Source organism: Mastomys coucha, unplaced genomic scaffold, assembly GCF_008632895.1.
Source record: "Mastomys coucha isolate ucsf_1 unplaced genomic scaffold, UCSF_Mcou_1 pScaffold15, whole genome shotgun sequence".
NCBI classification, from domain to species: domain Eukaryota; kingdom Metazoa; phylum Chordata; class Mammalia; order Rodentia; family Muridae; genus Mastomys; species Mastomys coucha.
Window position 1 is genome coordinate 130414047 of NW_022196897.1, and position 19776 is coordinate 130433822.

The window sequence follows — 19776 nt, forward strand, 5'->3', positions numbered from 1 at the left end:
AGCGGCAGGAGGCAGGACCAGTGGCTACAATTGGCCACTTAGCACTCTCTCGAAGCTCTCGCTGAAGGCAGCAGATGGAAGAGGGCCAAGGAAACCCTCCTTTCCTCTGAAAGTTTCAGGCCAGTCCTCCTTGGTGGAGATCTGTCTACCCACGTCCCGCCTAGAGGGCCTCCTCCACCGCACCGCCTCTTTCTCTGGGCACCAAAGGGTTGAAGGGTTGTGCACCGGGCTCCCTGCACAGCCCAATCTCCTCCCTGCGACCCCTCCCCGCGGTGCTGGCCAGCGACTCATAGCATCCCGGGCGCTGTCCCCCGCCTGTGCGCAGCCCCCCTGCCGCCGACCCACCGCGGGGGTACGGGAGGCTGCGCACGCTCGTGCGGTTGGTGAGCTCCGGCCACCGCTCGGCTCCGAGTGCCCCACGCACCCACCCACCGCGCGGACACTGGAGTGCGACCCCGAGCCGCACTCCCGCAGCCTGAGGTCAGGGCCTGCTCTGGGTGGCCAGCGGCCGGCCCTCCTCTCGCCGGTCCTTCCCCGCTCCTCCTCCACCGCCCCCGCCGCCCCCGCCTCCCGGCCGCCCCCGCCGCCGCCGCCCCAGGCCGAACGCGGGCGCGGAGCGTGGGAGCCATGGCGCGCGAGCAGGAGAGGGACCCCGAGCGCAGGGAGGCGGCGGTGCGGGCGAGCGGCGAGGAGGAGGAGGCGGCGGGGGAGGAGGGACTGAGCGATAGCGACGAAGGCGACGGCGTGGAGACCGGCAGCGGCCAGGAGGAGGGAGAGCAGGAGGCGGCGGCCGGGTGGGAACGCAGCGAGGACGCGCGGCTGCTGCGCGCAGGGCTGCCTCCCGCCGCCGTCCCCGCCGCGGCCGCCCGCGACTCGAGCGGACGCCGCCCGCCAGGGACGCCGCCCGGCCGTCCGAGGATGCCGCCGCCGGGCGACCAGGACCGCGCGCGCCGCCGCAGCCGCCGCCGGCGGAGGGACCTTCTGCTGAGCCAGCTCTGCTTCCTGGCCTCGGTGGCGCTGCTGCTCTGGTCGCTGTCGAGCCTGCGAGAGCAGAAGGGTGAGTGCTCGCCGCCTGCCCCGAGTGGGCGCTGCGGCTCCGGCGGGCGGTTCGGGCTCTCGGGGCTCGGAGCCCGGCGAGCTGCGCTGGGTCCGGCCACGCCGAACAGGCACGGGGACACTCCGGTCTCTTGCCGGGCTAAGGAGGAAGGGGTCTGGGCTCTAGGACTGCAGCGGTGGAGGAGTGACCCTTTGGACACTCCAAGAAGACCTTTACCTCTTGCCTTCTGCCCTTTTCCCACAGCCTGGCTGGTAGATAGTGGTGGTGGTGACGGGGAGGAACCCCTTCACTGCCGAGGCCAGTAATAAAGTTGTTCTGACAGCCATTGGTACCTGTGCAGGTAACCAACCACCTGTACTCCTGGTTTGCTGACAGATTGCAGGGCAGGCTGACCAGCTCACAGCCGCTTCTCCACGTGTTCTCCACACAGAACAGGTGGGGTGGGCAGTAGAAAATGCTCCTTTCAGTCGTTGCGATCCAAGAACAGGTGCTGGGAACTTCGGATAGGGGAAAGTGATAGCTACCACAGCCAGGGTTTAGGAATGGGCACGTTCTCTTAAAGGGTTGCTCAGCAGGAGCACATGGATTCATTTCTCAAGGCTGGCTTGCTTCCTTCCACGGACTGGATGCTGGGGGCGGACCACTCCATGCTGTCCACTTTTTCCTTGGTGCTTTGGCTGGTGGTGCACACACACTTGTGTACACACACACACACACACACACACACACACACACACACGATACTTTGGTTTTATCTTTGCCCTTGGCTTTTCTGGAGGTAAAATAGACATTGAGGAGAAATGTGCTCAGAACAATTGTCCATTGGAAACATTTTGGACTCTGGGATGCAATTGTATAAGAAAAAAATAAAAAAACAAAACAACACCACAGAAAGGAAAGACTTGAGAGAATAACGGTCGTAAAATGATTTCGTATCCTGGCTTTCCGAGTATCAGGGTTTGTGGGGAAGCAGACAAATAAATGATTGTGAGGTAAAACAGTTACAGATATGCGCTGTACTGTTAAGATAGACACAGATCTAATATGTGGTGCTTTGAAGCACACAATAAAAGCATTTTGATAGCGATGGTGACATTTTAAAAGGTGCCATCAATCAAGAAAGAGATTTCCCTTACATTGGCTGGTGTGGTGCCTCATGGGTGAAACTCGGGGGTCATTTCTGAACTTAGCAGATCGCTCTACGGACTTCATCATATATGGTAATAGGAGAGAAGTGGCGCTGGTCTTCTGCAAAGCCCTTAGACTCCATGACTCTCTCCATTGCTTCTGAATCTCTGATTCTCTGGCCCTGGGTACTGACATGAGGGAAGGGGGGCTGTGCTGTTTGAATGAAGTGAGACTTTTTTTTCTCCAAGGGCAGATTCAGACCGGCTAAGCAGTATCCACTGACTGTCCCTAAGAGGGTGAGTGGGAGCCAGCAGATAGTTTATGCTTCCGTTGGCAAGAGTTATTCCAAATCAATTACTTGGTGGCCGTTTCCCTACAGGTTGGAGTCCCATGAGTGACAGGCTTCTCAACACTTTCCAGGACATAAAAGACTTTCCCCCACCCCCTGGATGTTGAATGTGACCCACACGATTATGTGGACCAATTGCAGGGGGCTTCAGTTCCTGCTATCACCAGATGCTGGAATAACTGGGCTGATGTGGCATCACGAACTGTGTGAACTTGGAACCTGATGACTATGCTTTCCTTCTGAGGTAGTTTCCCTGGCATTTCTGCTCAGGGGCTACTGACCCAGGCATCATTCCACAGCATGCCCCCATCTCGTTCTTTCTCTTGTTTATCTTTCTCTCCTCTTCCTCACTTCTCTAGCCTGTCTGTTAATGTCTAGTTTATGAACACTTCCATCCACAGCAAGAAGACTTAGTTGGGGGAAAAAAAAAAAACAGCAGTGCTAATGACCTTGCTATGTAGGCACTGCTTACAGCCCCCACCCCCAACTCTATGACTTGCTAGTCTGGATTGGGTCTCTAATCACCCTTTCTTGCATGAGATACTGGTGTTCTCAATAGGTGAAGCACAGCTGGGTTAGAGCAGCAAGGCATAGTCTTCTTTCGAGATAATTTTAAACAGATTAATTACTGCATGGAGATCTTCCAACGATATTTTTACCTAGGGAATTACCATTCAGTATTATAAACATCGGAGCAGAGACTCTTACCCTGAAATTTCTGGGGCCATCCTACATACTATCCTTGCATCATGGGCAAAAAGTTCAGAGTTCTCATTTTAAAGACACTGGGACTCACAAAGGGTGACTGAGTGAAGTCACATGGGAGTTGAGGTGTGGAGGGATGAACCAACCTGAGATGACCTGGCTCTTTGTTCCCAGCTGTGTTCCTTGCTTCAGGATGTAGGACTGTGGTCTTGGGGGGGGGGTGGTACCTTCCTAATGACCAAAGGTAATTTTTATGTTTAAAGGCATGTGGTAATTATTAAAGATAACCAGATAACCCCTCAGATGCTTGATTTTCCATGACTCCCACCCCCACCTTGTTCTTTTTCTTTCTTATGAAGAGGGGCAGTTAGTTCTTTTTATAAGAAAGTCCAAATAGATGTGTGTGGCTGTCATGTTACATAATGTCTAACATTTCTAATCATGGAATTGGGGATCTCTTTCTTGATTTCTAAGTAAATCCAGATTTGGTTATATACTGAAAAGTTTGCTTCTGTTTTGCAAAGCTCTGTATTCCGTTGGAAGTATGGAAAAAAATCTATACTGTTTTGTTGTTTCTCTTCTTCTGTGTAGCTAGGACATGAGGATTGTTTAATTTAGGTCAGGAAGAGTTAGTGCTGGAATGAGGAGAATTCTTAATTCTAACTACAACAAAAGCAATAATAATAACAACTACAGTTTGGGCATCCCAAGTGCCAGGCACTGTGCCAAGCATACTTTATGTGCATTTACCTCATCGGCAAACACTGTCTTCAGTGCTGTGAGCCTTCAGCAGGGGAGACACAAAACCCAGGTGCCCTATTTAGTGCTTGCTGATGGAGATCTCCTTTTTGATCTCTGTGTTCAAAGCCAATTTAAATAAGGTGTTAGATTTGCTAATGAAGGTTTTCATTTATTCTTGCAATGAGAACGGATTACTTTCTTATGTATTGAGTGGTTTAGAAGTGTTTCACTTTTCCTGATATAGACTACATGGCTATCTTTCTCCAGAAGTAGGGGTAAAAAAAAAAACCAAAAAACAAAACATATTCACACACACATATACACACACACACACACTTTTGTGCATATCTCTAGGAAGTTCTAAGGGGTGTAACTAAGAAAAACATATATTTGAACACACACAATACACACATCTGTGTGTACACATATGTGTGTGTATGTATATATATGTGTGTATATATGCATATATATATATATTATATGTCAGTCATTGTGCTATATAACAAATTAGTTCCAAATGACTTAAAACAGCTGTTTACTTTTCATGCTCATGGATATTTGGCTCAGGAGTTTGGATAAGCATGTTCTGGATGGCTTTTCTCTACTCCATTAGGGTCATAGGCCATGGCTGCGAAGATTGCAAATCTGAGCAACCTGACTTGACAGTCTGCTCTGGAATCATCCAAGAGGACACCCCACCCATGTATAAGGGCAGAATTGGATGTTGACTCAGACCAGCACATGGTCTTTCCATGGGACTCAGTTTGAACTTCCTCAGAGTATGGCAGCCAGGTTCTAAGACAGCACTCCTGAAAACAAGATGGAAGTGCTTGAGTTTTAGGCTCTGCCTTCATAAGCCACACAGTGCTGTTGCCATGGTCATCTCCTGCTGGTCAAGACAGAACCCAGGTTGAAAAAGTGGAGACATAGAATCTCCACTTTTTCAGTATAATGGGAGATACAATGATGTATTGGGAAAAATCTGGAAATCTGAAGGGATTATAACTTAGGAGTGAGTGAAGGCATGTCCCAAAGTGGCCAGTGGTTGAATAAAGGAAGTATATAATATGCATTTGCATGCAGATATTTGTATATGCACCCATGTGAATACATACTGTAAATTCATGCACTTGTACAATAACTTTAAAATATCCTCCAATCATGATATTTAACTACTGCTCATCTTATTTGATATGGAGATGGAAGGTAACTCCTGATGAAGAAGCTACAGTAGGGTTTCGAACTGCAAACCTGAGAGTCCATCTTTGCTTCCATAGACTCCCACTTATCAGAGGGTTTGGGGGTGCAGCCTGCAGATCCCCTAGCTCCATATCCCCTCCCTTGGTCTTCTCTTTTCTGATTTTCTTGGCTTTTTCTGTTGCTTTACCAGGGACCTTTCTGGTTCCAGATTTCTCCCATGTGCAGGTCCACCGTACTGCTGTGTCCACCACAACGACCCAGTCCTTTACTTCTGCAGTTACTTAATGCTTCACCACCAAGCCAAGGTCTTCTGGACTATAGTAGACTCCCCATGGTGTCCTCTGGAAACACTGCTTTCTGTTGACTGTATTTATCAAAGTCGGCAGCTATCTATTTGTTTGGTCAGTGTTTGATTAACATTCCTCCTCACTGGATTCTGAGCTCCGAGAGGTCAGAGACCCTGTGATCTCTTCTGACAAGTCACCCTATCACCCAGCCCATAACAGGAGCTCAAAGTATATTTGTTATAGATAAACAAGCCTCTTTGGTGTCTAAACGTTAATGCCCATGATTAAACAAGACAGAACAAAACCCCTACCATGTTTTAGGCCCCTACTTGCTGACATGTGCATATTTTCATAATTTCTAGTCCTGTAAATTTGACATAGTTGCCCGTTTTTCTTTGGAGAGCACTGGGTTGAACAACAGTGGCAGGCTATGTCTAGTATCAGTTGGAGAGTCATAGGATTTGAACTGGGGCATGTCTATGTCAAAGCTGCATACGGGTACATTTTCCAGCATTGGCAGAGAAGATGTGAACACAAGACAGGGAATCACCCTGCCTTTTTCAGTCAGCCGAGGAGTAAGGAGTAACAGAAGGTTGGTTTCATAGAAGCAGTATTTTAGAAACACGTTGCTTTCAACCTTTTCTATTTTCTGCACAAACATATATAGAAGCATTTCTTTCCTCCTGCCTTTTCTTAGCTGCTCATCAACCCAGATTTTTCTCAAAGATTTCCTCTCCTTGCAAGCCTTGAATCCTTGTGGGAAGATATTTTTTTCCTTACCCTGGAGGGTTGGCAAAGCCAAAAGAATTGCAAAACTAGATATTTGCTGAGCATTCCAAGGCCTGGTGGAAGCTGGCTGATAGTGCAGGACTTTGGCAACTCTTGCTTCTATAAGGAGTATTCCTTGCACACAAGGAGAATCTCTGTGTATGTGTTTGGGTAACAGATGGAAGGATATCACTGAGACTATCCTAATGGGGAAACTGAGGTCTAGGGGCTTCCAAAAATATCCATGGAGTCACATTGAAAGTGGGTTGTGATCTCTGGAGAGTAATTTGAGGCTTTCTGGCTGATGGCTGCCAGGTTCTGATTCTGTAGAGTTTATTTGACAGCCAGCATTATTCATTGCTTGCAAATAGTTTCAAACAAGATCCTGCCATGTAGGATCTGAGAATGAGAAGTACTGAGGATGCATGTGGAGGAAGGTTTGCTATGAGCCAAGGGGTAATGGGCTATAGGCTTCCAGCATTTTATGAACAGTTCTCTCTATCCATTTCTGGCTTGGGATTGGCCATGCTCCTCACTGTTGCTAGTTTTGGGTGTCACATTTCTTTGATGGCTTCCCTACCCCATCACCATCCTTGTTAGCTGCCTTTTTGAGAAGTTCATCTGGGTGGATTCCCTGGAAGGAGTCCTTTCTGGGATCTCAGGGCAGGAGACCTGGGGCTCTTTAATTGGGCATTGCTAGTTGTTGAGCTGACAGCGGTGTCTGAGATGCATACTTAGTATCTATCTTTGAGCTTTGTGAGAAGAGAGACAGTGTAGCTCCTTGTGAAGAATTGTTGGAGATATGAATGAGAAATGCACCGTGTCCTGGAGCATGTGGTGCTTCTGAGGTTCTGGAACCTGGGAAACAAAGGGAAAGTAGAAGATAGGGGTGGGGAGGGAGCGGAGTTAGGCAAACTCCTAGAAAACAGAGCAAAAATAAATGCAGACAGGCAACTGACAGAGATGCAACTCACTGCAGGTGACCAGTAGCCACAAATAACATTGTCCACCCTTAATTATCAGGTGGGAAATTGGAACTTAAAAATAACCAAGATGATGTCCTTTTTGTTGGGTGGGGGGCGGGATAATTAGATTGGCAAAAGTTAGATGGGTTCAAGTGTAGTTAACTATAACATGGAAGCTGTGTGGCTAAGTTTTTTTTTTCCTCCTTTTTGAACCATGTCCATGCTCGAGGGACTAGAACAGCCACATATATTTTTGAGCAAGCCCTATGTAAAAGCTCAGTGGACTTGGACTCACAAGCGTACCATGGAGCTGGTTGTCTGTGACCCCGTGAAGTTTGAAGTTCAGGATTAGAAGGGAGCTCTAGGGATCAGGAAAGACCAGTGCCAGTTGCTCATTTAAACCATGCAATCTAGCATCCATTCTTTGCTCAGCAGTCGCTATGTGTTCCCGGGAGAGTGAGCAAATAAAACCAGCTCAGCTGCTACCCAGTTTGGGGAATTTCCCATTCGTAGCTTTTGCAGTATTGACAATGTTCCTCTTCATTTCCCCCTTTACATTCTGCTTTGTTCTGGCTTGGAAAAAAAGGCATTTTTACTCTGGTCTACTACTAGAATTTGAACCAATGAGAGGGCATGAAAGAACAAAGGGGCCACAGTGAGCAGACTGCCATTACACATTGACACTGCGATGTCAATAATGTCATTTTTCCAGACAGAATGTGAAATGTTCATTTTTGGATAGGTCAACTTAGTGAGCTGGCGGGACATGAAACTGACAGTTGAAAATCGGGATTATTAGCAGTCACGACCACAGATGAGGAGAATAGCAGAAGGTGAAAATGATCTCTTTGGTGGGCCCCTGTTCCACCGTCTTCTCTGCAGTGTCAAGTAGAGAACTCTGAGCTTCACTTGTGTCTGGCTCTTACCCAGAGATACTGATGGACTGCTGCAGAGTATGGTGTGGGCACTGGGATTCTTGGTAAGTGCGGGTGCCAGTGTGCAGCCAAGTCTGAGCCTCAGTGGGCTAGGTTAATATGCAACACTCACTGTACGTGACCCTGTAAAGGCTCCATGTCATTGAGCTGTGAAACACACTGAACTCCCATTTTCAGTTCTGAATGTAAATCTACTCTCTTCTACTTAGTTTGCTAAACCTTTGCTACAATTTCAGGCCAAACTCTCTTCTCCTGGCCTCATCTTATCCCAGTGTGTGTGCTGACATTGAGTTCTCCACGGGGGCGTAGGGGAGTGGGGTGTTCTCTTGGAAGTGATCTCCATCCAGATTCTTCTGGCTGTTTGCTGTCTGGTCAGGTTGCTTGGTCATCTTGCTGTCCAGCTGTCACTTGTCACCTTCCCTCAGCTCTGTGCTGTACACTTCTTTCCGCTCTGCCCTGGAAAGCTGTCTTCCTAGAAGCCCTGTGCATATCTCTTTTGGTGTACCCCTGCACCTGTTGTTTTAGATATCACATACTCCAGGTGCCCCTGCAATAAGGCAGAGAAAGCACGGGTTTGACACCTTGTGTGTTTGAAGATATAGTCCTTCTACCAACCCCACACGTCAGATAGATTGGGCTCAATAATTTAGCTTACACGCCTGTGATCCTAGAACTTGGGATGGCAGAGGCAGGAAGGTTATGGTTTTGAGGCTGGCCTTAAATCTAAGATAAAAAGGAAAAGAGTTTAGGATGGACCTTATTTTCTTTGGGGATCTAAAGATGTCTCTTGGCTGTCTTTCTTTAAAGATGCCTTTAAGAAGTCTGATGCTGTCCTGTTTTTTTTTTTTTTTTAATTGTTTTTAAACTCCATCTCCTTTTTGTCAGGCATGTATGTGATTTTCTCTGCTTCTCATGTGCTATTTGCTCCCAGTGATGTTATGAGACATCACTGTCTTATTGTGGGCATGTGTCTGTTCAGTCTCTTAGTCTCCAAATCTGGAAGTGCATGTCAGTCAGGCCTAGGGACTTCCCCTCTATGATGTCCCCATCCTTATTCACTCGAGTTCATGAGAGTACCTCCTACTCTCTCTTTTTTTCTCTACTTTCACCTTTTTTATTGATTTTCTCCCCTGTTTTGAGATAAGTTTTGTTATACAGCTCAGGCTGAACTTGAACTCATGATCCTTCTGCCTTGCTTCTCACAGGCTTCATACAGTCATATGCAATTGTCCCAGACCTTTGCTCTGATCTCTACTAATGTTATTTTATTTATTTATTTATTTATTTATTTATTTATTTATATTAACACGTGTGGGTATTTTGACTACATGTATGTCTGTATACCACATGTGTGCCTAGTGCCTGAGGAGGCTAGAAGTGAATGTTGGATCCTCTAGGACTAGAGTTACAGAAGGTTATGAGCTGTCACATGGGAGCTGGGGATCAAACCCAAGTCCTCTGACACAGCAGCCAGTATTCTTAGTCTCTGAGCCATCTCTCCAGCCCTTCTACAAGTTTTCTTAATCAAGAATTTCCTATCCCTTAAAAGAAACTTTACTTAATTATTTCATTTGTGTGTGTGTGCACACTTGTATATGTGTGTGTGCATGTGCATGTGTGTGCACATGTGTTTGTGTGGGGGTGTATTCACATGTGTGTATGCATGAGTGTGTATATTATGTGTGTCATATGTCAGAAGGATGTGTGTGGAGGTCAGAGGGTAACCTGGTGGAATCAGTTCTCTGCTTCTGCCTTTAGTAGGATCTGAGGACCTCACTCAGGTAGCCATTTTACCCACAGGGCCATCTTGTGGCCCAGGTTTCCTACTCTGACACTGGCTTTCATTTTGGCAGTCACAACTCCAATTGCCAAGAGCTGTTTTTTTTCTGTGAGTTCCTTTTGTAGTCCATCTCACTTCATCCGCATGCATCGTCTCTTCTATTTCTAAACGCATGCATTAGTTCTGGAATTCCCTTTTCCTCCTGTGGACTTTTCCTATAAGCAGTAGAGTACTTCTTGTCCATCTATGTTGTTCCATTTTTCTAATCAGTGCCTTTAGTTGCTGGGAGAACTTGGGTGTCTTTGTGTGCCTCGTGTTTAGGTGAGACCGTTGCAAATGACTGCAGTAGCAGAGGAAGGTCTTGTTGGTGAGTATCCCTGAGAATTCATCTGACTGGGCCCTATCACTGGCTAAAATTCTATCTTAACCAGCCTTATTTCCCATCTTTGTCATGGGTCTATCAGATTTTCTAGAGAAAGATCACTGTGTGCTACCATCAGCAGTGAGACCTGTTCTGTCAGAGAGTCCAGTGAGAGCAGAGGTTTTCCTCAGCAAAAGCACTTTCCTTTGACTCAAGGATGTAGATCCTCCCAACCATGATTGGGAAGTGGGTCAATAATTTATTTGATGGCAGAAACCAGACCATCCCAAGTTATTTAAGTCATCTTGCTTACCTTCCTTCCCTCCTCTTCCTTTTCAACATTAGCTGCTATACATAAGGAAACTAAAGGTGGGGCAGAGTAAGAGGAATGGGCAATCTTTTTAATTGGAAGTATTTTATCAAGTGAATTGAAGATTCACATATGGGTAGGAAACCAAATACAGAGACTCATTGTACATATTTTTTAGTTAACATCACAGTAATATTTTGTAAAACTGTAGCATATTATCAGGACGATGGTGGCATCATCAGATTGATTCTCTTCCACTGAGTGTGTGTGTGTGTGTGTGTGTGTGTGTGTGCACATGTGCATGTGTGCATTCATGTGTGTGTTGGGTTCTACATAATTTTATAACTCATGTGGGTTTATGTATCTACCACCACAGTCAAGGTAATGGAGTAGGGTCTCTCTTAAGACATCATCATCTATACCTTTTAGTGCCAAAGGGCCAATGACATTAAGTAGTTGGTAATAAACAACACTCAAGTAAAGTCAGCTTAAAAATCAGACTTTTAAGAATGAAGGGAAATAGCCACCAAGAGTACTGTATTCTACATAAAATTTTGATTATACATTGGGGCAGAGAAAGGATCACCAAGGCCATTTACATTTGAGACTGAAGATGTGGACAACCTCCTGTGTTTGTGGAGTTACCTCTCTAATATACGGAGATCTCAACTGAATACTGGGGGAGGACGGTGCTTGGCTTGCTGATGGCTTCTTTAATGGATAATTACTTTCTGTCACTTGTACAATATTTCTGAATGAAGGATGCCTGAAAATGGCTTCTTCAGATAGAGGGAACACTCAGGCAAGTTAGCTGTGAAGCACTCCCATTGCTTGCCCTGAGTAGTTGTTTTCTGGAGTATTAGACAAAGAGGCACTCTTAGGGGTCACTGGGTCTGAGTGTCTGCTTTTGTTAGAAGTGACATGAAAGAAAATTTCAAATTTCACTCTCTGCTTGGGGGGGGAAACACCTAACATAATCAACGAAGACCAGCTTTTAGTGAACTATCTCACATTTTGAAATGTTATTGGAGTGCTGGAATCTTCCTGGGAAATTTTGTGACATTTAGGAGAACCAGTCTATGGGAGGAAAGGGGAGAGTTACAGGATTAGCTGCTCCATGTAGCAAGTGAAGGGCTGTGTGCTGAGGCTAGAACACGGGCCCTAGGACATGCCATGTTTTCTGAGAGTTGAAACTATAGTTTCACTTCCCTCTGTCTTGTGTGATCAGTAGGATAAGAGGCTCTTTGGAAAACGAGTGGCCATGGAGTTTTATTCCTTGTCAGCAGTGTTTGAGTTTATAACTTTCCAACTTTGTTTCATCCTTGCTGTAGCGTTTCTGGACATTGATCTGAAGATTGGTTGTTAAGGAGAGTTTTCTAGGACCTTAGCAGCCTAGGATTTGAAAAATCAAACCTATAGCCTTTGGAGTGGGATTTCCTGGTGACGTTTAAAATCCTGAGTATGTTTGGGAGTATATGCAGAGTGTAAATTAACTTTATCCACTTTAAACAAATCTAGGCACGAATTTAGACAGGTCCCATTACTTTCAAAAATGGTGATGTTGTTTCCCCCTTCAATATGTCAAAGTTGAAACCAAATCATATATGATTTTAAATTTTTAAAAAATTAAATTCCTTCTTTCCTTCCTTTCTTTTATCTTTCATGTGTGTGTGTGTGTGTGTGTGTGTGTGTTTGTATGTATAAATGTGTTCATGCCACAGCATAGGTAGAGGGGTCAAAGGACAACTGCAAGATTGAGTTTACTTTCACTGTATGGATACGTCCCAGGGATCAAACTCAGGCTAACAGGCTTAGAAGCAAGCACCTTTACCCACTGAACCACCTTGCTGGCCCCTCATCTTTTTTTTAATTGAAAAGTAATCTAACTTTTAATTTAATTTAAAATTGTATGCAGTAAAAACTGATAGTCAGGATACAGATAGTTTATCACCATTCCTGCAAACCTCTTTTGAATTAACCCTCTGGAGTCATGCACCCCCACATCCACTACCCTGTCTATTCCTCTGCCAGCAGGGTGTTTGACTTTTAGAGAATGTAACCAGGACTTCCAGTGGAGGGATAAGTACAGCAACCCACCCACAAACCTTTGATCCCCAAACTATGTCCTGCTTACAAGAATCATAGGGACAAAGATGGAGCAGAGACTGAAAGAACAGCCTATCAATGACAGGACCAACTTGAGACCCATCCCATGGGCAAGCACCAAGCCCTGATACTATGAATGAGACTCTGTTATGCTTGCAGACAGAAGCCTAGCATAACTGTCTTCTGAGGCTCCTACCAGGAAACAGATGCAAAGACCCACAACCAAACAGAGAGAGCTCAGTGAATCTTGTGGAAGAGTTGGGGAAGGGTTGACAGACCTGGAGGGAACAGGGACCAACAGAATCAATTGGCCTGGAACCTTGGGGGCTCCCAGAGGACTGAACCACCAACCAAAGATCATAGATGGGCTTAGGCCTCCCTGCTGTGGCACAAGTGCCGCTTGGCCTTAATGCAGGTCTCCTGACAACTGGAGCTGGCTGGGGTCGGGGGGTTGGGGGGTTGTTTCTAACTCTGTTGCCTGCCTATAGATCCTGGTTCCCTAACTGGCTGCCTTGTCTGGCCTCAGTGGGAGAGGATACACCTAGTCTTGCAGTGACTTGATGTGCCAGAGTGGGTTGGTGCCTGAGTTGGGGGTCTTTCACAGAGTGAGGGGGACTGGAAGGAGAGGGGGTGCTGCAATTGGGATATAGAGTGAATACATAAATGAATTCGTGGAAGAGAAATAAAAGAACCTACTAGCCAAGTGCAATAACACACGTCTGTAATGGCATCCTAGGGATGTGTGGACAGAAAGAGCGTGAGTTTGAGGGTAGTTGAGGCTAAATATGGGGACTTGTTTCAAGAGAAAGTAATTATCTTTGTTAAAAATCAATGCTTTGCAAAGGAAATCCAAAACGCAAACAGTTGGTTTCTTTTCCTTAATATCGCGACCTCACCCAAGTCGTCTCCTGAATCAGGAGCTTACCCGCACCCCTTCACTTCTTTTGGCTGAGTAAGAATACATGTGTAGGTGTTTAATGGTTTATTCTACTATTTGTGGTAAGGCACTTGAGTTGCTTTTAGTTTAAGTGTTTATGAATGGGGAGGGCATAGATCTGCAGCTCTCTGTGGGTAATTTCCTCTTCCTACCGTATCACACTGGCTGGGCTCTGTGGTATAGTGTCATCTGAACAGTCACCCATGCCCTGGCCCTGGTGTTAGGAGGGGATGCTTAGTCATAAACCATTAAACACAGTGCTTGCTGTAGTTTTTTTCATAGTTATCTTTTATGGTATGATGGAATTTCATGTCTTGATTTTCATTTGACAAGAGGCTATTTTTTTCTTTTTTAATCAGGGATAGGTATTGAAATCTATCAAATGCCTTTTATGTAGAAATTAATTGTTCCTCTGTTTTGTTTGTTTGTTTGTTTGTTTTGTTTTTTTTCTCTTCGATAACAGGCAGTGGTTATACAGAGTGGATTGTGTGGAACAACTTTTGAACACAGAGCCAAGGCTAAGCCACAGTAGCTCAAGAAATGTTTTGCAGTTTATATCTCTTGGATTTGATTTGGTTAAACTTTTACTGAAGGCCTTTGTGTTTATGATCGCATGAGAAAGTAGTCTGTGACTTTCTTTCTTGATACTGTCTTTGTCTGGTTTTGTTGTCAGGGTAATCCTGGCCCACAGAATGAGTTGGGAAGTGCCCCTGCTCTGCTGTCTGCTAGAAAAGATTGGACTTGACAGAGCCTCCCTTTTCACTTGTCATCAGCATTTCTTCATGATATTAAGCTTAAGATATAATTTTAACGTCAGCATGATAATAGAGTTACATTTTGCGTGTGAGAAAGAGCCTTACTTGTTAGTTCCAAACTCGTGGTCCTCTTACCTCTGCCTCCCAAATACTGGAATTATAGCTGTGTTCATCCATCATAAAACTCATGCTACTTTTGTTAATATTGTCAAAACCGTTGTTTATGGAGCACTCAGGTCCTGGGACACTTCCAGGTACCTTGTCTATCCTAACTTCATTACCCTCCTCCAATAACCCAATGGGATAGGAAACATTTTCTCTATGTTGTACAAGCAAAGAAAAAACAGAACACAAAACTTGAAGTAAATTGTTGAAGCTCAGGGTTTCTATGTAACCAATATAGATTAGAATCCAGCCTGTCTAATTCAAAATCCCATCACACATCACACTGTCCCCTTTGATTATACCACATCATACTGGATTCATTTGGGTTTCTATTTGACATTTTTTCTTTGAAACAGGGTCTCATTCTGTAACCCTGGCTGGTTTAGAATTTGCTGTGTAAATAGGTCTAGCCTCAAATTCATAGAGATTTTCCTGCCTCTGTCTCCTGATGGCAGGAATTAGAAGTGTGCATCCCTGTACCCCTGTACATTTTTAGGGATTCTATTTGGTATAGTGAGGTATTTCCCATGGACTCTCTGTGGTGAGATTCTTGTGCAGAAATCTTTGCCAATATCTGACAGTTTCTTTGACTGGATTCCTTAGAAGCGACATTTCCTTGTTAAGGGACACGTCCTTTAGAAAGGCTCACAGTTACTGCTCCGCTGCCTTCCAGGAATGTGGACAGTTTGAAATTCTCACAGCTTGACAGTTGTGGATTTGATGTTCCCTTGCCAAAAGTGAGGGTTACAATCATGGTGTGGTGCATATATTCAGCACCAGGAATCAAACCCACAGACTCCTATGGATGGGAGGCAAGTGTTCTGTCACCAAGCTACCTCCCAGCACCTCCAGTTCTTACTCAATTTACGCTAGAAGAGTGGACTCTCAGCACCTCAGTCTTCTTTCTATATAATCTTCTTTCCTTATGAAAAAGATTTGTTGATGTATAATCTCAACCTTTTTGAGAAAATAATAATCATATATTATTATATATTATTATTATATATTACTATCTATTCCCTCAGGTCAAGATTACAGGTTTGTGTTACCACTCTCAGGTTTATGTTTCTATCTAGGGAGATAATAGTTTTTAAAAGGTAATGGGTAAGAGTTTTCTTTTTTTTCTGAATGAGGATTTGAGTCCAGAACACTTTATTTCTCAGTTTCATTAGAGCAAGTATATGACAAAGTACCCATACAAAAAATGGAACAAACATACCTGTGGCACTGGCAGCAGTAAGAGAAAGACCAGAAGTCCCACCTTATCAGGAATCTATTCACTTGATGTTTCATTATGTCCCTACCACGTCTGTCTTTCTTAGGTCGGTCACTCCGTTTTGAGTTGCAATGGGAAGCGAAGATTCCAACAGGTATTCTGTATCTCATCCTCTCAGAGCTCTTTAGCGCATACTGAGGCTGTTTGCATCCAGGTCAAACCCTTTCATTTTGCTTGAAGTTTTTGTTATTTTATTCTTAGATTCAGGATCTCAATGATGTATTTATTCTATACAATCTTTCCAGTCTTTTCTTCCTACCTATGTGGTCTATCATGGTTGAAATGAATATGGACACAGATGCATAGATTTACCCGTTAATCCCAGTATTGTTTACTGAATCATCTTTGCCCCACATGCTTGTCGCATCACATGGGTGCATGGATGTGTGTGTGTTCTTATCCTGTGACACTGGCTGCTTTTATGACATTTATTTTACTCCATTTGCTCATTAATTATTGCTGTAGTTTATTAGCGTGTTAATTATCTGGCAGGGTGAGGCACTCGTCCTCTTGTTTTGGAAAAAAAAGTCATTTGCTATTATCATCCATTTATCTTTCTAAGTGAACTTTAGAATCTCTGTGAAATTTCCATGAAATCCCTCTAGGATTGGGCAAATCTATAAATAGTGTGTGGAAAAAATGGCATTTTACACTGCAGACTTCTCTCACCCCTGCTGTGCTGTTTTGTTTGATCAGGCTTCAAGGAAGTCGGCCTGCAGTCATGATTACCTTCCCCTGTTCTTTCCTACATTTGTCATCCTGCTGTGCATTATTTATCAGGGCTATTGTTTCATTCCTCCGACATTTAAAGTATTTCTTCATTGCATTTAATTCTCCTCGAAGATTTATTTTTATCTATGTGTATATGTGCCTGTTTAAGTGTATACTATGTATGTGGAGGTGCCCACAGAGGCCAGAAGAGAGCATTCTAGGCTCTGGAACTAGACTTACAGAAGGCAGTGAGTCAACTGCAGTGGGTGCTGGGAGCTGAACTCATGTCCTTGGCAGGAAAAAATATACACTCTTAATAACTAGCTATCCGTCCAGTCCCTGCATTGTATTTGTAAAATTTAACAATTAGGTAAATACAATCATTCCACTAAAGGCAAATGGTGGTAGAATGACTTCTACTGAGATTTTGTTACACCCATAGACCAGTGTCTCACACAGCCCTCTAGAGAAACAACTTCTTGCAGTAGATGGGAGCTAACCCAGAGAACCACAAAATGATAATGTGCACAGAGTGAGGCTTTGCTGCATCCAGTCCTAACAGGAAGTCTTCATCAAAACCTTTCCTTCCGAGCTCAGGGACCTATGGAAAAGAGGAGGCAGAAAGACTGTATTTGCTTTAGCTGGTGTGGTTGTATCTGTATGACCGTCTCTCAGCACTGAGACAAACCTTTCTGCTTCCCTTAATTCAACTGGACACTGTTTGACTGGCTGTATTAATTTTTTAATGATTGACTGGTTATATTGACCAACTTTGCATTTCCAGTTTTGCCGACTCAACTTCAGCTGTCATCTTTCCTTAAAATCTACTCTTAATCCCCTTATCTTCTAATATGTGAAATTATGAGTGCTGTCTTTGTCTTGGTTAGTGATACATTTGACTTTCTAGGTAATCAGACATATATATATATATATATATATTATATTGTCATATATATTTCTAAGTTCTAACTTTATCTCAATTTTGTCTGGAGAATATGACCATGTGGCTTCTCCTCTGTTTAAAAATTTAAAAATTCTGAACTATTTGTAATTCAGAAAACCATTTGTTTGTCTTCCATGTCAGTCATCTTCTCTGTTATTTTTTTGGGGGTGGGGTGGGGATAGAATCTTACTATGTAGCCCTGGCTAACCCAGAACTCATTATGTAGCCCAGGCTACCCTCAGACTCCCAGAGATCCACCTGCCTCTACTCCCTCCTGCATGCTGGGATTAAAGAACTATTCTACCACCTTAGCTCTAGTTTTTCTCTCCCATTTTCTAGTAGTTTCTACATTATTTTTTTTTCCCCTTGGTGATTGGATTTTCAGCACAACTTCCATTTCTCTTTATGCTTTATAGTTGCATTTCTTTTAACAGTCTTATGCCTTGTCCACCTCTACATTAGCCAACTTCATTATAATCTTCGTCTTGCTGTTTAGTAGTTGAATTTTCTTTCCTATAGCCTGTGTTTCTTGCATGACATTGAGGTTCTCTTTGGGTTCTCTCTGAAAATAAACACATCTTTGTGGAAAATATTGGCTTCTGTTTTCTATATAATAAACACATCTTTGTGGAAAATATTGGCTTCTGTTTTCAGGATGTATAGACTTTTCAGATTCAAGGCTAGTTTCCTCTAACTGAGGAAGTCCAGAGCAAACTTTGAAAAGCCCTCTTGTTCCTCCAGTGTCCTTCTCCACTCTCACACAGTTCCAATAGTCAGTTACCATGCACACCAGTGACACTGAAGGACTGGTTGATGGGTGTGGTGCTGTGCTAGCTGCCTGGAACTTTGAACATGTGGCAAGACTTTATTCTCCTTATTTCATCAAGAGATGCTTGATTATTTTTTTTTAAGATTTATTTATTTATTTTATGTATATGAGTGCTCAGTCTGCATGTACACCTGAATGTCAGAAGAGGGCATCAGCTCATGTTATTGATGGTTGTAAGCTACCATGTGGTTGCTGGGACTTGGACTCCAGACTTTTGGAAGAGCAGCCAGTGCTCCTAACTGTTGAGCCATCTTTCTAGCCCCAGCCATCTCTCCATGCCCCTCATCCTAGTTTTTAATCTTGAGACAACATATGACAATTTCACATTTTCCCTGGTTTACACAGCTCCTTGGTGCTGTCCACTCTGCCTCTTTTCTATTTGCCTCTGGAAAGCAATATATCAGCATCCTGTTTTCTGTCTGGCTGATTTGCATTTCCAGGAAGTGGGGTCTCTGAATAGATGACTCTAAAATGCTGTGCTGATGGGAATGGAGGTGCCCTTGAAATCCGTGCCTTTAAATAGCAAAGCCTTCAGTTTTTTTTCTGAGCTTGGTGCTTATACCTGGGGTCAGTGTGTTTTCCACGGTCCACCTGCCGCATCCCATTTTCATGTCCGAGGGCCTTCACACTCAGTATCTTTTTGTGTTTTTCTATATCCCATTCATTGGGAATGTGGAGAAATGTGAACTGTTTGCTACTAGCTAGCTGAGATTATATTCCAGAATGCCTCTTTAGATTTCAGCTTGGAAAGAAAATTATTAGAAAGAAAATTATTTCCACATAACCACAGGGGAGGCCCTGCCACTATTGTCCAAGTTACTGTCCCTTACTAGAGTCTGGTAGGCAGACAGTGGTCATTGTGAACTTACACTTAATGATTACAAACTGTTTGGATGGTTCCCCTGTTCTAGTGGTGCCTGACCTTCCTAGTGCTGTGACCCTTTAGTAGAGTTCCTCAGGCTCTGGTGGCCCCCAATCATCAACTTATTTCACGGCTACTTCATAACTATAATTTTGTTATTGTTATGAGTCCTGATGTAACTATTTGATATATAGGATATCTGATGTGCAACTCCTAAAGGGATCATCAGAATGGTCTGCTATCATGGCAGCTTCTCAGTGGAAGGGAAGGAAGAGATGCTGAGTCTGAGAAGAGCGTGTGCTAACCCAGATAGAGGGCAGACTGATGTGACTCCTGCCTTGTAAATGGAAGGGGACCACGAGCCAAGCAGTGCAGGCAACGTCTATGGAGCTACCGGAGACAAGTGATTCTGTGGTATAGCTTCTAGAGAGCACATAGTGTTGGGCATGTTGAGAGGTGTTTTGAATTCTGTGTTCTAGAACTGCAAATTTGGGGGTTATTTAAAGGCACAAAATTTATGGCAATTTTATTTTTAGAACAGCAGTAGAAACTCCTGTACTCTGGGGATCAGATATTGGCCACAATCTAACTCTTTTTTTTTTTTTT

General features: G+C 44.1%; 1 protein-coding gene across 1 annotated transcript in view; it reads left to right on the plus strand.

The window, feature by feature from the left end:
• Positions 1-307: 307 nt before the first annotated feature.
• Slc24a3 (solute carrier family 24 member 3) overlaps positions 308-19776 on the plus strand; it is a 485196-nt gene continuing 465727 nt past the window's right edge. Inside the window, exon 1 of the mRNA XM_031372121.1 lies at positions 308-1057. Within this exon, the coding sequence (XP_031227981.1) occupies positions 628-1057 (430 nt within the window). The 5' untranslated portion in view covers positions 308-627. The remainder of the gene's footprint in view (positions 1058-19776) is intronic.